A 17,605-nucleotide genomic window follows, 5' to 3' on the forward strand; every position below is an offset into this window, starting at 1 on the left:
TTGCGTGAAGCAGTCGTGCCTGGAAAGTAACTGGTGCGATCGGTTCTGTTTGAAAAAGACTCGACAAAAAGCGATGCTCGTGCACCCACACTCCTGAGGCTTTCAGGAGCTCCAGACTTTTAAAAAATATATCCTTTTGTAAGCAGCAGCAGTTGCTTTCACTTTAAACATTTTTTGAACAGACAATTAATTGGCCTAACGTTAACTGTGTACACGTGATTGTCCTTTCATTATCACCTGCTTTCTTTTGCTTACAGTTATTTTTGTTAATATAGTTTAATTATCATTGCTGTTACAATAACATTGCTTTAATAGATTAACTCCTCATTTATGTGTTGTTAACTGGTGATATGAGACCTATTTTTTAAATTTCAGTTGTTTTGTTTTTTTAAATAAATGTTTTGTTGAATAAAGAGTGCATGTGAACAGCTATAATTTGCTTGTTCAGACACATTATTTAAATTTGTGGCTAAGAAATAATTATTTATTTATTTTTAGTGTGATCAGAGATAAATTTGTCAAATCCTTAATTTTATGCCCTGATAAGTCATGTAAAATAAAAACTAATAGCAATGCGACACTATGAAACCACAACCCATTTTCTCATGCATGTAGAGCACGCTTATACACACAAAAAAGTCAAATGAATGAGGAGGCTTGTGGACATAACACACAATTTGAATCAAGAACTTTTTGCATGTTAAAGTCAAATTTATGAACATAAAATATATTTTCCCAACAACAAAATTGTGGCTAGTGAAAATGGTGAGTGGCTAATAACATTGGAAAACTACTACCCACAGTGGCTGGTGATCAAAAAAAGTTAATGTCAAGCCCTAGTTGTTACTGAGTCATGGAATTGACCTGAAATTTGTTAGAAATGACCAAATGTGCTGGGAAAATCTTCTTTTGTCCTAGATAAGTGGCTTCATAGAATATAATTTATATATACACAGTTGCAATCAGAATTTTAAACCCCCTAAATTATTATCCCCCTTGTTTATTTTTTTCCCCAATTTCTGTTTAACGGAGAGAATTTTTTTTTTCAACACATTTCTAAACATAATAGTTTAGTTTTACTAATTTTTAATAACTGATTTATTTTATTTTTGCCATGATTTAGTTAATGAACTTCAAATGAAATAGCTTGGATGCTTTTAAATATCATATGCGTGTTGTATAACTGTGATGCCTGTTTTGCAGTATTTTGTCGTTCATCTCTACACTTTGATTTCATTCAGCTTGAAGGAGTTTCTGCCTAAGGAATATATCAAACAGAGAGGAGCGGAGAAGAAGATCTTTCAGGTGATTAGAAATGAACGTTATCATTTTTCGTTATTACACAGCTTGCCGTTTATCTGTAAGCAGTGAGGAAATGGTGAGAATTAATTAGAAGAATATACTGTTCTTGAATTTGACAGGAACACAAGGGTTGTGGTGAAATGACAGAGATTGAAGCCAAAGTGAAGTACGTAAAGCTTGCAAGATCCCTCCGAACATATGGAGTGTCTTTCTTCTTAGTGAAGGTACGTGTGTTTTGTTTTATTTACATGTCTGATTTATTTATTTTTTTTTACCTGTTTGATTTATTTATTTATGCATTTAATTATTATTGTTTTGTTATTGATTTATTGATTTACTGATTTATTATTTATTTATTTTTTGTTTGTTTTCTCTTCGAAATCCCTGTTTAATCCATTTAAGGTCTCACAACAGAGTTATTTTTAAAAATTATTTCATTTAGGTGTTTTCTTTACAACCAAATTAATACTGGCTTCTTTTTTGATTTCCTTTGCAAGGAGGAAGTTTAAAGTTATTTATATGAAGTCTTTTTGTTGTTTCGTTTCATTTTTGCATTGTTTTAGGTTTTGTAGGAAGCTAAAAAAAGTGTTTTAGTATGTTATCATAAATGAAATGTCAAATACATGTTTCATGAAGAACAGAAAAGCTTTATATCCCATACTTTGTAGCACTTAATACTATGCAGCATGGACAGTATAACAATTAACAAAATTAAACAAAACAGTTAAACCTATACTATTAAAATTTGTGTCAAGTTTTATTTTGATAAACATGACACAATAAAGGATGCAATGCATTTGCCAGACACCATTCGGCCTGTTTTTGAACTCAACACTTGACAAATTTCCCTACAGAAGGGCTTTCTGCTGTTGGAGGAGTGTCCCGCCTCCGAGGTCATTGATAATAATAAATAGCACTTGGAGTGGCCAATCAAATCCATTGCCAAGAGCTCACATATTGACCCATCGTAAAGGTGTTTTTGAAATCAGCAGTCCTAAGTCACAAAGTTTTTCAGCTTTTTTCAATACACGTCCAGAAATTTTCTTTGCGCTACATGTTGCCAGTCGATGTCCTCACGAGAGCTTTCATCATCCGAGAGGAATGAAATCCTCCATCTCCTCTCTCTGCTCCTGGCCGCTGGAGGCCTGCATGACTCACAGCCTGATTAGAATCCAGCTTCGCTTGAGTTGAAGAGTTAAGGCCAGAGTTAAGAGCAGATGTGCTTGTGCCTAAAAATAAAGATCACAAGTTACCGATTTTGGGTTCGGTTCTGCCTTATATTTGCCTCATATGACCAATATAATTATTCTCTGTATTCATAAAACTCTAATTGATTCCAGGTTGTTTCTTTATAAATGTGTTTGTGCTCAAGGCCGAAGTGAGAAAGATTGTCAGCGATTGTAGAGCTTTGAAATGCAGACAGGACAGCAGAGCTCAGCTTATTCGTCTGCTGACAGCTCTGAGAGAGAGAGAAAGTGTGGAAACGCAAGATGGATGATAAGCTTAAGTGATTCTGTGAGGATACAGAAAGATTGTCATGTGGAGGAGTTGTGGAAAAATACTTAAAGATAGATTTTGTTGAAAATCTGTCGAACACATCAGTAGGGTTTTGCAAGATTTTTGGTTGTTTGTTTTTTTGAACATGGATAGTTCACCCACAAATTAATAATTTATCCACTCTCTATGTTTGTTCCAAACTTGTTTGAGTTTATTTCTTCTGCTGAACACAAAAAAAGATATCGTGTTGGATGCCGGTAGCCATTGACTTTCATAGTATTGTTTTGTTCCTCTATGGATGTCAATTATTACTTGTTTCTTTTAAATTCCTCAAAGTAACTTATTTCGAGTTAAACAGAAAAAAAGAAACCCATAGAAGTTAGGAACCACTTCATAGTGAGCAAATTGTGAATCATTTTTCATTTGTCTTTTTAAACTTTTTCTGTTGATTTATTATTAGTTATAATTAGTTATCAACATTTCTATTTATTATCAACATTTCTATTTATTATCAACACTTATTATACAGTAATCAACATTTAAAGAGAATCAAAAAAGTTTTTCTAAAGTTGTCGAGAATGGACAAGATTGGTCGTTGTTCAATAGTTTTAGGACCATTTGATGAACGGTTTTGATCCACTTCAAATGTTGATTACTATATATACATATCTTTTATTTTCAGGAAAAAATGAAAAGTAAAAATAAGCTGGTGCCAAGGCTACTTGGTGTAACCAAAGAGTCAGTGATGCGAGTGGATGAGAAGACCAAAGATGTGGTTCAGGAGTGGCCTCTTACTACAGTGAAGAGATGGGCTGCCTCACCGAAGAGCTTTACTTTGGTATTTAAATCACATGCATATTCTTACACTCTCACACTTTAATTGATTGCTCAAATTATTCAGGTGAATCAGGAAAAATCTTACATGTTGTTATGATTATAGACTCATTTACTTATCAAGGCCATATCTATTTTTATCCAACATTGACTATCGTGTAATCATGTTGTGAAACAGAATTGCAATGTAAAATAAATGTTTTTCTATTTTAACATATTTTAAAATGTTGAATTGAATTTCTCATATGTTCATCCTCACATAAACTTGCAGAAATCATTTACATATGCTGATTTGGTTCACAGGAAGCATTTTTGATACATTTTTATCATTGTTATAGTAAATTTATTTATAGTATATTTTCATTATGATTATTATTATGATTATTATTATTATAGCTGAAAAATGTTGTGCTGATTATATACTTTGTTTGGACTGTTTGTCTTTTTAAATAGTTCATAATGGCAAATAAAAATGTTTGCTAATATAAGGAATGTTTTTACTATTATATTTGTTGATTAACTTCTTGTACCCTTGCTAAGTAAAATATCAAACTTTTGTTTGTTTCGACCTGTACTTATTAAAATATATAAAATAATATGTGGTCCTGAACAAGAGTAAGACCAAGTTGTTTGAAATATAGTGGCAAAGTATAAAGGTTTAAAATAAATATTAATTAGTATTTCTGGGCTCCACTGTGATCCTCAAAAAAGGGTCTTTTATTATGTCATCAGATGAATCTCATTCTAAAATATGCCTGACAAGAAACCTTAATCATGTTGTAGAGAATGTCTTCTCTCAGGCATATTAAAAGTTTATGTTGATCAGTATCTTTTTTTTTTCTTAGGAAAACCAAAATTAAATGGAAAACATTCTAGCATATTAGAGTAAAAATATTTTTGTTATGGACCCTCATCACTGTCATGACGTGTTTAACTGTCATAATCTTAATCTTAAATCCTTGAATACATTTATATGTATTTATGCATACATTTTAGCATCTTTACATTAAATTACAAAATAATAAGCACTGATTATGCAAGGCATGTTTCTAATGCAGAGTCTATGAGCAGGACAGTAAATTTGACGTTTCGTCTGGCTGCCATTATCAGTCACACACAATTATTTTTCCTTTTTTAGAAAGTCTTGATAACACCATCGTGGAGTTTTTCTTTTATTATTTCAGCAAATAGGATTGTAAAAAAATAATTTGTTATACTCTCCCATTCACTCTAAGTTTACGCAACTATAATGACTTCCGCTGCTGAGAAACCTGGAAATGTGAAAAGGGTCTATTAAGCTGTACAATTGTTTTATTTGATGCTACAATAAATAACCAAAAGCGCTGTTCATGTCCATATGCAGGATTTCGGGGAGTATCAGGAAAGCTACTACTCTGTTCAGACCACTGAGGGGGAGCAGATTTCTCAGCTTATAGCTGGTTACATCGATATCATTCTCAAGAAGGTCAGTATTCACTCCCTTATCTGCTTTTTCCTCATGAATTGTTCAACATTCAATTGTTTTGTGCTTTCATAAAAAGGTTTCTGTTAAAAACATAGTTCACCCCCAAAAAATGGCAATTTACTCACCCTCAAGTGATTCCAAAAATGTATGAGTTTCTTTATTCGGGTAAACCCTAAAGGAGATATTTTGTAGAAAGCTGTAAGCCTGTGACCATTGACTTACATATTAGGACAAACAGGTTCAATGGAAGTCAATGGTTAACAGCTTTCTTTACAATATCTTCTTTTGTTTTCAACAGAAGTAAGTATTTCCTAAAGGTTTGGAACAAATAAAGCGTGATCAAATGATGACAGAATTTTCAGTTTTGGTTGAACGATTCCTTTTGAAAAGAGTCTAATAGGTGTTTTTATGTTACAAAATTGACATTATTGAGATAATAAGATCTAAATCTTCTATGTAAATGTCTATAAACTGTGTGTTTATTCATTGTTACAGAAACAAAGTAAGGACCGGTTTGGTTTAGAGGGAGATGAGGAGGCCACCATGTTAGAGGAATCCGTTTCTCCAAAAAAGTAAGACAAACGTGCACATATTTACTCTGCTTTGATGATAACCATATCCTTTCAAGGTTTTGTCATTTTTTTGCCAGTTTTGCTTTGGAAATGTCTGTCTGCTCAGAGCAGTACAGCCTTACAGGAAAAGCACAGTGGAAAAGCAAGCTTATCTGAGTCCGTATTTATCTAGATGAAGCTGAGGTTACCTGTTCAGCACACTGTTTCTATTCTCAGTGTGTTTTTAATGAGTGCCGGCATCTCCTCTGCTTGAATAAGCCCCGAATGCAGAGTTACCGACACACAAACATTGCCCTTTCCGTATCATTCTATCCAAATTCACATTCTATTTGTCGCATATGCAGTACAATATGCTGCGAGAGGCTTATACAATCGACCGTGACTTTAAAAAAAATGAAATAATATCAATAAGAATCAGGGCTGCAGAATATATCGTTTCAGCATCGATATCACAATGTACGAGTTCGACTTCGCCGTATCTTCAATGTTGAGTCTGGATTATAGTTGATCAGAGATTACAGTTCAAAACATAGTGGATTACTATATTAGTAATATCAAACTTTAGTGAAATAGTAATTTCAAATTTTAATGTTGGAGAGAGGTCACTGCTTCAAGTTCTGGTTGGGCCAGTTCGCATTTATGTGTGGAGTTTGTTCTTCCCTGTGTTCACATGGGTTTCCTCTAGGTACTCCGGTTTCCCACACAATCCAAAGACATGTTTTTAGGTGAATTTGATTAACTAAATTGGCTGTAGTGTATGAGTGTGTGTGTGTGTGTATGGGTGTTTCCCAGTACAGGGCTGCGGCTGGAAGCGCATTGGCTGTGTAAAACAAATACCGGAATAGTTGGTGGTTTATTCTGCTGTGGCGACCTCTGAAATAGCCTCCTGAGACCTGAAGAAAATTTTTTTTCTTCTTTTTTCTGTGATTTCCCACATCCTTTGGGTTAAAAAAATCTACAATTTAGAGTTTTTACATTTTTGTTTTTATTTTTAATTTTACAGCATGTCCACTGTAGTGGACCACAGGACCATTTTAGTTCAAAACGACCACCATTCAGACAACAAAACTGTACAGAATATGACTGTAAAGGGATAATAATCCAATATTAATGTAACAAAAACAAAACAAAAGCCATTTTTTCTTTTTGTATTGAAATTCCTGAAAGTCTGAAAGAGAGCCGAACTCAAAAAAAAGAAGTGATGCTAATCCAAAACAAATTTAACATAAAAGTGATTTAAAACTGATTGTCATTGTCTAATTCTCTAATTGTCTGATTGTCAGACTCTAAATCAGAGTCTCCCTCAACTATTTTATAAAGAATCCTCTCTGCTTCAGTTCTGCCCCCTACAACATGCAATCAATAATTACATTAAGATGGTCCTGGTGTCCTCTATAGTGGACATTTAAAAAAGGATGATATTTTGAAACACAAACAAGTTAACAGCTTTGAAAGCTAAATGTATTGTTCCTGACATTTTAATAAACAAATATATATGTAATAATAATAGTTTAAAAAAATATATTTAAAAAGCTAAATTTTACATGCCTCTCTCCTTCCCATAAAATGTGCTTTTTTTGTATGTCAGCCATTTTGGATGCAGTGTAAGAAGTGGTTCCTAGCATGCCAGCCAATCAAATGACATATCACTAGAAAGCCCAGGATGTCCTCTGAACAGTACAACATGACTTGACAGAGTAGCTCAAAACATTTAAATAAAATTCATGAAAACGCAATGTCCACTACAAAGGACACAAGTCAATGGGCGGGGTCTCAGGAAGATAGAGACTAAGCTGAAGGAAAATGAATGAATAAACGTTGGAGAGACAATGTATTATTTTCATTTGTTTTTAAGGCCTCTGACCGTGTAAGAATTTCAGGCAAATTTATAAATATTTATTGATCACAATAAATTAAACATTTGTAGCTTAAAAGATCAATTGTACAGTATGTAATTATTTACATAATCAAAACAATGTAGTGTTATTTTTCATTTAATTATTTAATTTCTGTTCCCCATTACTGTTTGACTGTTTTTGAACTAATTCTTTATGCACATACACTACCCTGGAAATAATCATAATTTATCTAAATTTATAAATTCTTTATAAATAGTGTGAGAATGAGAGTGAGGATTCTCTATTTGTAAAGAATTCATAAATTTAGATTAATTATGATGATTTTACAGGGGAGTGTATGTGCATAAAATATTCAAGTCATCTGGTGAAATTGTACTGGTATCACAATATAAATCGCGTCAAAAAATATTGCAATGTCAGTATGTTCTGATATCGTGCAGCCCTAATAAGAATCTAAATTATGGAGTATAATAAGAAGTAAAAAAACAGACAAATTTAAATCTTGAAATAGATGTTATAACTATAGAAAATAAGACCAAACATAAAACATTTAAAACTTTAGTTATGAAGAGTATAACCATAGAAAATAGAACAAAAATCTATTTTAGCTATACAAACAAATGTAGAAAACATAGAAGTGTTTCTAATAAAGTGTCTATAAACACTATCCGTCTCTCACTTTCTCCATCTTTCACAGATCCACTATATTGCAGCAGCAGTTTAACCGTGTGGGACGGGTCGAGCATGGCTCTGTGGCACTGCCTGGCATCTTGAGGTCTGGTTCTGTTGGGGCAGAAACGCTGAACTTGGGTACAATGCCTGCTCCACAACAACAGATCACAACTGGACAGATGCATCTTGGACACATGCCACCACTGGTGAGTTCACGCATAACAAAACATTCTCGTTATTGAAAAATAAAATTATTATTATGTATTAAGTTTTTAGCTATTTTAATCCTGCCATAAAATAGCCATAAGTTGTTGATGTAGCAATAAGTAAACAAGCAAATTACAATAAAATGAATTTAATGACCTCATATTGGCCTCTTGGCTATCTAGATATTAGCATCAGCCCTTGCGTAAGACATATTGGTTGTTTGCCAGACTATAGCAATCATATTTGAGATGTATTGGTGGCTGAATGTGTAGTTATTGGATTTTTTTTTAATTGGGTGATCAGAGTGCAGCCCAGCAGGCTCTCGTGGGAACCATTAACACCAGTATGCAGGCGGTGCAGCAGGCGCAGGACGACCTGGAGGAGGTGGAGGAGCTGCCACCACTTGGGGATGACATGGTGAGGCATTTACATTTGCATTTATTCATTTTGCAGGAGCTTTTGTCCAAAGCAAATTACAAATGAGGATAAAAGAAACACCTCAAATCACCAGAGTACAGCAGTATATAGATGCCGTGAAAAGTTTAGCATTTTTTTCTTTTATATTTATTAACTTATCAACTTTTTACTTCATTTTGTTTCATTTTTATTTGATATGTTGCAAAAATACATACACTACGCTTCAATTTTTAATCTCTATTTAATTAAATTCATCATATTGAACTTACTTGTACTTATTATCAATATACATTTTATTTTAATAGTACATTTTATTTGTGATGAGAAAACATGAACATGAGAAAACATCTTGAACACAAAGTGTTATAATCATTTATTTAGGTAACTTGATTTTTAATTTAATTAATTAAATTTTCGGCTTGATTAATATAGTAAGATGTACAGAGCTTCACATTTACTCTCCTGTGAATTCAAGCTTATTTGTTTAGTGTTTCATTCTTTTTACAATAATTATTGTTTCAAAGCAGCTTTACAAAAGATGAACATTATGGTATTACAATCAAATTAGGCAAAGGTTATTAGTTGCAATAACTTTATTAGTTACTAATAACTTAGCTTTAACCAATTAAAATTATTATGTGTATAAACATAGTTAACTTGCAGTTATATAGTATATACTGTTGAAGTCCGAATTATTAGCCCTCCTGAATTATTAGCCCCCCTGTTTATTTTTGCCCCCAATTTCTGTTTAACGGAGAGAAGATTTTTTTCCTAGCTTAATAGTTTTAATACCTCATTTCTAATAACTGATTTATTTTATCTTTGCCATGATGACAGTAAATAATATTTGACTAGATATTTTTCAAGACACTTCTATACAGCCTAAAGTGACATTTAAAGGCTTAACTAGGTTAATTAGGTTAACTAGACAGGTTAGGGTAATTAGGCAAGTTATTGTATAACAATGATTTGTTCTGTAGACTATTAGCTGACTAATTTTGACATTAAAATGTTTTTAAAAAATTAAAAACTGCATTTATTCTAGCCGAAATAAAATAAGACTTTCTCCATAGTAAAACATATTATCAGACATACTGTGAAAATTTTCTTGCTCTGTTAAACATCATTTGGGAAATATTTAATAAGGAAAAAAAAATTCAAAGCGGGGCGAATAATTCTGACTTCAACTGTAGGTGATGTCTATGTGTACATGTTGCTTCCGTTAAATTTTGACTTTTATTAATTTTTACTTCACATTCAGGCATCTAAGATGTGGATTCAGAACAAAATGGACGAGTCCAAGCATGACATTCACTCTCAGGTGGATGCCATCACAGCAGGAACTGCCTCTGTGGTGAATCTGACTGCTGGTAAAGCCTTTTAACTGAATAAATGATTTATTATTAATATACAATATGACTCTTCAATGGGTAGTTCACCCAAAATTTAAAATAATCTTTAAAATAGTCTTCTAATTTACTCATATTTACTTGTACTAAACCTGTTTGAGTATTTTTACCTGTTGAACACAAAACAACATATTTTAACCTGTAACCATTGACTTCCATAGTATTTGTATTTCCTACTATGGAGTTCAATTACTACAGGTTTTCAGCTTCCTTTAAATTATGTTTTTTTTTGTTCAACAGTAAAAAGAAACCTCTAAAGGTTTGAAATCAGTAAACGAAGTAAATTTTTATTTTTGGGTTCACGATCACTTTAAATATGTCACAGCATTTACTATATATACACTTTGGGGTTTTGAAGGCACCTCTGCTGTGTAATGACTGGCTGAATGTCCTGTCTCATTTCCACAGGTGACCCGACAGATACAGATTACACGGCAGTGGGCTGTGCCATCACCACTATCTCCTCCAACCTGACGGAGATGTCGAAGGGAGTGAAGCTGCTGGCGGCTCTGATGGAGGATGAGGTTGGCAGTGGACATGATCTGATGAGAGCTGCCAGGACCCTCACCGGAGCCGTTTCTGACCTGCTCAAAGCTGTCGAGCCCACGTCAGGAGAGGTGCCAACTGTCGAAGCATCATTGTCTGACATTTCCATTGACTCTGTTTCCATTGACTCTCTACTTTCTGTCATTCACAAAGATTTTGTGTTAGTTTCCCCTAACTAGCTAAAATACTATTCTGCATTTTCAGGGATTTAATTAATTCATTCATTCATTCATTCTTTTATGCAGTTTCATTCATTCATTCATTCATTCATTCATTTTTTTCATTCATTCTTTTATGCAGTTTCAATCATTAATTTTTTTCATTCATTCTTTAATTCTTATGCAGTTTCGTTTTATTTCATTCATTCATTTTTTTATTCATTCTTTCACTCTTATGCAGTCTCATTCATTCTTTCATTCTTTTATGCAGTTTCAATCATTCATTTTTGTTTGTAGTTTCATTCATTCTTTTATGCAGTTTCATTCATTCATTACTTTTTTTCATAATTTTTTTCATTCTTTTTTTTTAGGGCTTCTTTTATTCTTTTATGCAGTTTTAATCATTCATTCATTTTTGCATTCTTTTTTGCAGTTTCATTCGTTTGTTTTCATTAATTCTTTCATCCTTTCATTCTTTTATACAGTTTCATTCATGCTTTATGCAGTTTCTTTCATTCTTTCTTTCTTTCATTCATGCTTTTATTCTTCCTGAAATTTCATTCATTTATTCTTTCATCCTTTCATTCATTTTAATGCAGTTTCGTTTCATTTTATTCATTCATTTTTTTCATTCATTCTTTCACTTTTCTGCAGTTTCATTCATTCTTTTATGCAGTTTCAATCATTCATTTTTGTTTGCAGTTTCATTCTTTCATCCTTTCGTTCATTCTTTTATGCAGTTTCATTCATTCTTTCATTCTTTTATGCAGTTTCATTCTTTTATGCAGTTTCTTTCTTTCTTTCATTCTTTCATTTTATTCTTTCGGAAATTTCATTCATTCATTTATTCTTTCATCCTTTCATTTATTATTTTATGCAGTTTTGTTTCTTTCTTTTTCTTTCTTTCTTTTTTCATTATTTTATGCAGTTTCATTCTTATACATTTTCTTTCATTCATTCATTAAATCATTTTTCATTCATTCATGGTTTCATTCCTTGTTTCTTTTTTCATTCATTATTTTATGCATTTTCATTCATTCATTCATTCATTCATTCATTCATTCATTCGTCTGTTCGTTCGTTTTGATTCTTTAGTTATTTATTTATTTTATTTATCACGATGTCTGACCAACATTGTTTTTCTCTTTTTTCATATCCCTGTAATAAGTTTCATTATAATTCCAGTAACATTGCACTACTATAAAGCTATTGAGAGAGATATCTATTTTTACTAGTGTGTGTTTTGTCACTCAGCCTCGACAGACAGTTCTGACTGCAGCCGGCAGCATCGGTCAGGCCAGTGGAGATCTGCTCAGACAGATTGGAGAGAATGAAACCGATGAGCGCTTCCAGGTACACAGGTGTCTTATTAAAGTACATGATGCATGATGTGTGCTTATCAATCTGAGCCTGTACGTGTGTGTCTGTTTTAGGATGTGCTGATGAACTTGGCTAAAGCTGTGGCCAATGCAGCCGCCATGATGGTTCTGAAGGCCAAGAATGTGGCGCAGGTTTCTGAAGACAGTGTGATGCAGAACAGGGTTATCGCTGCTGCCACCCAGTGTGCCCTTTCCACTTCACAACTAGTCGCCTGTGCCAAGGTGAAACAAATACACATACTCATAATAGAGGAACGAAATCACAGATTAAAGGGATGATTCACGCACAAAAGTTACTCATTATTTACTTGAAAGAAATTTTCCAACCAGTGGAATCAGATTGTTTTTACCCATTGTCACTCCAAGATGACACAAGTTTTTAAAACCCTCATGTTCTATTTGTAAAAGCACTTTAACTATGAAGCATGTTCTGTTTTATTGTGTTTCATTTCCTTCTGTGAGGAATTTGTTTTGTTGCGTTAATTCTTTGAAGTGATTTTTAACAATGTTAATCTAAACACAGTTTTAGAATTTTTTTTTTTAGTAAAAATAAATTGTAAAACTTGAATATATAATCTACATCTCCAGTATTTAGCTCCAGTTAAACACAAACAAACAAACGAAAACAACAACAAACACATTATTCACTCATCCTTGAGTGGTTCCAAACATTTATGACTTTGTTGAACACAGGAGATATTTTGAAGAAAGCTGGAAACCGAAAACAACAAATACTATGGGAATCTATGGTTACAGATTTTCAGCTTTCCTCTAAATCTCTCTTTTTGTGTTCTGCAGAAGAAATAATGGTCTGTCTTTCCACTGTTATGCGAATGACCCTCAAATTTAACTGCCCTTTAAACCATGCTCAAGTGGGTTGGAGACTCTTATGTCTTTCTTGTTGGATGTAAAAGCCTGGTTGTCTTCGAACTTTGTAGATTTTAATGAGACTAAAACTGAAGTAATTGTGTTCGGCCTATCAAAAATTTCTAGGGCACCAACAGTAAATGTTGGTAAATCAAGCTTTTCTGTAAAGCCTCAGGTAAAAAAACTGGGTGTCATCTTTGATGATGGCTTGAGATTTGATAAACAGATAAATGCAGTGGTTAAAACCTGCTCCTTTCAGCTTTGACACTTAAAAACAGTCAAACCTATTCTATCTAGAAAATGTTTTGAATTACTTCTACTTTTATAACTTCTAGGTTGGACTACTTTAACTACTTTAATTAGTCAGATAACTCTATCCCGTTTACAGTTAGTTCAAAATGCTGCTGCAAGGCTTTTAACCGGTACCAAAAACATGACCACGTCAGACTAGTCGTGCGCTCTTTGTACTGGTTGCCTGTACACTATCGTGTCACTTTTAACATTCTTCTCTTGGTTTTTAAATCACTTTCACACTTTGTTCAATAGCCTGGACACTACCCAAGTCTGATTGTACGTGATACACACACACATGAATGAGCGTTATGAAAACGATAGTTTGTTGAACCGGACCAGAGGTTGCGTGAACCGTACCTCAGACTCTCAGCGACCTCTTTCTCTTTGTGATTTGTATTGTGCAGCACGTTGGTCAACATTTGGCTGTGTTTAATAGTGATATTTAAATAAAATTAACATTGACAAATAAGAAACTCAAACGAGTCTAGAGCAATTGAAGAATGTGTAAATATAGACAAATTTCAGGTTTGTATAAACTACCCCTCTAACTGTCATGATTTTAAAGCCATACATTTCTCCATGGTACATTGGCAAATAAAATGCTTTCCTTTCACCTCCATCTAACACACATGTCTTGTTTTGATCCAGATTAAAATAAAATTATCCCTGATGTGTTTATGTAGGTTGTGAGCCCCACGATCAGCTCTCCGGTGTGTCAGGAGCAGCTGATTGAAGCAGGGAAACTGGTGGATCGTTCTGTAGAAGGTTGTGTGAAGGCCTGTCTGTCGGCCACCAGCGATGGAGAGCTCCTGAAGGCCGTGAGTGCAGCAGCCGGTATCGTCACACAGGCTCTTAGTGACCTGCTCACACACGTCAGGAACTACGCCACCCGCGGAGAGCCCATCGGGCGCTACGACCAGGCCACAGACACCATCATGAACGTCACAGACAACATCTTCAGCTCTATGGGGGACGCTGGTGAGATGAATGCATCATGTACAATAAGAGTTGATTTTTAATGATTTGGAAAGACGTCTCAGGAAAGATGTGCTCAACCTGGGATCAGAACATATTTTGTGATTTGTGAAAAAGTATTCAAATTTAGAAATAACTGTTTCCTATTTCACAGTATTTTAAAATGTCATTTCTTCATGTGGTGGAAAAGTTAAAAGGCAACCTTCAGAGATGCATTCTTTAGCAATTATATTCGTATAATATTATCATTTGATTGATTGATTGATTATATATCATTTATTTTTTAATGTAGTTATATATATATTTTTAACTGTTATGTTTTTTTCTGTGTTTGATTGGAAAACTCCAAAGAACAGAATATATTTGAAATAGTAAAACATATTATTACTGTTTAAACAGTTTAGACAGTTTAATGTGTCTTTGCTAAATAATGGTATTCATCTATTTTTAAAGAATATCCTTGACTCCATTACTTTAAATGTAAAGTCTGTTTCAGGGGTTCAGGGATTCTCAGCGGGCAGCAAAAAAGGGCTGAGGGATATGTGAAAATGTTTGGGGAAAAGTTAAAAAAACTTCAAATTAATAATTAATATTTATCAATAAAATCATTCATTCATTTTCTTTTCGGCTTAGTCCCTTAATTAAACTGCGGAATGAACCGCCAACTTATCCAGCATATGTTTTATGCAGCGGATGCCCTTTCAGCTGCAACCCATTACTGGGAAATATCCATACACCCTCATTCACACACATGACCTACGGACAATTTAGCTTGCCCAATTCACCTATAGCACATGTCTTTGGACTTGTGAGGGAAACCGGAGCACCCGGAGGAAACCCACGCCAACATGGGGAGAACATGCAAACTCCACACAGAAATGCCAACAGACGCAGCCGGGGCTCGAACCAGTGACCTTCTTGCTGTGAGGCGAACGTGCTACCCACTGCGCCACCGTGCAGCCCATTAATAAAATCAATCTTATTAATAAACATTTTATTACTTTAAATAAACAATAGTTCAAAATAAAAATCTAATAATCTAATAAAAAGTAGAAAAATTATTGTAGATAATTCAAACTTTGATCAGAATTAATAACTAAAAACAGAGAGAAACAAAGAAAAGATAAATTGAATAGTTACAGTAAATTATTAATTTACTAATTATTGTAACTGAACATTTTCCAAACAACGTTTTATATCCACACTGTAATTTAGATATTTATGCAAGAAATTAAAGACTGTTGATGCCTTTTTGTATATTGGATGACTATATTCATGTGTCTGTGTGGCACCTAAAACATTAAAATGCCTAGTCTACTTTGCATAGTTCATTTGTTTGTGCATTCTACGCTGCTCTAGTAATTGAGATGTGCCATTCTTTGTTGTAGGTGAGATGGTCCGGCAGGCGCGGGTTCTTGCCCAGGCGACCTCGGACCTGGTGAACGCCATGAGATCAGATGCTGAGGTGGAGGTGGATGTCAACAACTCCAAGAAGCTTCTTGCAGCTGCCAAATTGCTGGCAGATGCTACTGCTCGAATGGTTGAGGCCGCAAAGGTGGGTTTAACCTTAGGATATGAACGTATTAATCATTTTAAATCTGCTCAACCACTGTCTTTGTAAAAAAAAAAGGTATTCAAGAATTGCGTAATAGTGAAAGTTCATAAGACTGTCATGAAACCTTTATTATTATTATGTGAATGGGATTTTATGCATGACTTTAACAACAACATCATTAAGCAACCTTCGCTCAGTTATAAATAAAGATGACATTGTTTGTTATGAAAACTTGGCATAAACAAATACATCACAACCTGTTTTTGTCTTTGTCCTGACAACTTGAGATTACCAAGACAACTAAACTTGTCTTAAATCTGTCATGTACATAATTATCATGAGGCATTATAATTGTCTTGAATGTTATAAGGGCATCATTAATATATATATTTTTTACCTCAACTATATTGGTGCAAGCTGAATTTGTCATTAAAATGTCATTAAATATTAATGACGCTGTTAAAAATGATATGGCAGAGTGATGGAAAATCTGTCATAAATACAATTGTCAAGAGATGTTTTTCTGATCATGTTTTCTGTGGAACAAACTGTATTTGGCATTAAAATTTCTCATTAAAAGTGTCATTGCTCTGTCATATCATTTTTTAATATTTAATGACATTTTACTGACAAATTCAGCTTGTACCACTGCAGTTGAGGTCACAAAATATTAATGATGCTGTCCTAAAACTCATGACAATTATAATGCCTCAAGACAGTCTTGTTTATGACAGATTTATGACCAGTTATGTTGTCTTGGTAATGTCAAGAAATGTCATCTTTGCATTTAAATTGACATAACTGAGTAAATGACACTTAAGAAAAGTTGTCATAAGCATGCATAAAATCTCATTCACATTCATGACATGATCATAAAGGTTTCATGACAGTCTTATGAACACCCTTCAGGTATGTTTTCAAATAATCCAGCATTTCCCTAAAGTTAATTTGAACATCTTTGGTTTACCAACTGTCCAGTTAATGCATCTTTAACCTGATAGACATGTAAAAAGCTTTTGGAATTGTCTGTGTATTTAGGGAGCCGCTGCATACCCTGAAAACGAAGACCAGCAGCAGAAGTTGCGCGAGGCTGCTGAGGGTCTGCGTGTGGCCACCAATGCTGCAGCACAAAACGCCATTAAGAAGAAACTCATAACAAGACTGGAGGTCAGTGACTGATTTTGATTACCAGAAAAAGAATTTCGTTTAGACAGACAGGGTTCCCATTCTTCCTGAAAGTACTTGAATTTCAGACATATGAATTCTAGGCCTGGAAAGTACTTGAAAACAAACACAGGTCCTTGAAAATGCTTGAATTGAATTGTTTATGATGTTATTTCAACAGTTGTACTGTGCTTTTGTCAAAAACAGAATGAAAAATCTTAATTTGAATATCGTACATTTAAAGGGCCAGTGAAAGGAAACTGTTTTTTAGATGTTAGTATTAGTATGGAAGTCTTCAGGGGTATCAATAAGCTAGTGTGGTACCAAACACTGACAAAATTCATCTTTTGAAGATATAAACGCGTAAAGCTTGCAGTTTGTCACTTCCGCCTAGATCGATCAACGTTTTTTTTAAATCACCTCATGCTTGAGT

The 17,605-nt window shown here is 33.8% G+C and overlaps 1 protein-coding gene across 4 annotated transcripts in view; it reads left to right on the forward strand.

Annotated features, from left to right (window-relative positions):
- tln2a (talin 2a) overlaps positions 1-17,605 on the forward strand; it is an 87,170-nt gene that overhangs the window by 41,931 nt on the left and 27,634 nt on the right. For all 4 annotated transcript variants that reach the window (XM_056461530.1, XM_056461534.1, XM_056461533.1 and 1 more), the window contains 14 exons: positions 1,242-1,305; positions 1,422-1,526; positions 3,482-3,637; positions 4,997-5,098; positions 5,594-5,670; positions 8,227-8,407; positions 8,712-8,825; positions 10,087-10,195; positions 10,643-10,851; positions 12,193-12,291; positions 12,372-12,539; positions 14,162-14,456; positions 15,842-16,008; positions 17,047-17,175. In XM_056461530.1, coding sequence (XP_056317505.1) covers positions 1,242-1,305; positions 1,422-1,526; positions 3,482-3,637; positions 4,997-5,098; positions 5,594-5,670; positions 8,227-8,407; positions 8,712-8,825; positions 10,087-10,195; positions 10,643-10,851; positions 12,193-12,291; positions 12,372-12,539; positions 14,162-14,456; positions 15,842-16,008; positions 17,047-17,175 — 1,975 coding nt within the window. The remainder of the gene's footprint in view (positions 1-1,241; positions 1,306-1,421; positions 1,527-3,481; positions 3,638-4,996; positions 5,099-5,593; positions 5,671-8,226; positions 8,408-8,711; positions 8,826-10,086; positions 10,196-10,642; positions 10,852-12,192; positions 12,292-12,371; positions 12,540-14,161; positions 14,457-15,841; positions 16,009-17,046; positions 17,176-17,605) is intronic.

This window comes from Danio aesculapii, chromosome 7 (assembly GCF_903798145.1).
Source record: "Danio aesculapii chromosome 7, fDanAes4.1, whole genome shotgun sequence".
NCBI lineage: Eukaryota > Metazoa > Chordata > Actinopteri > Cypriniformes > Danionidae > Danio > Danio aesculapii.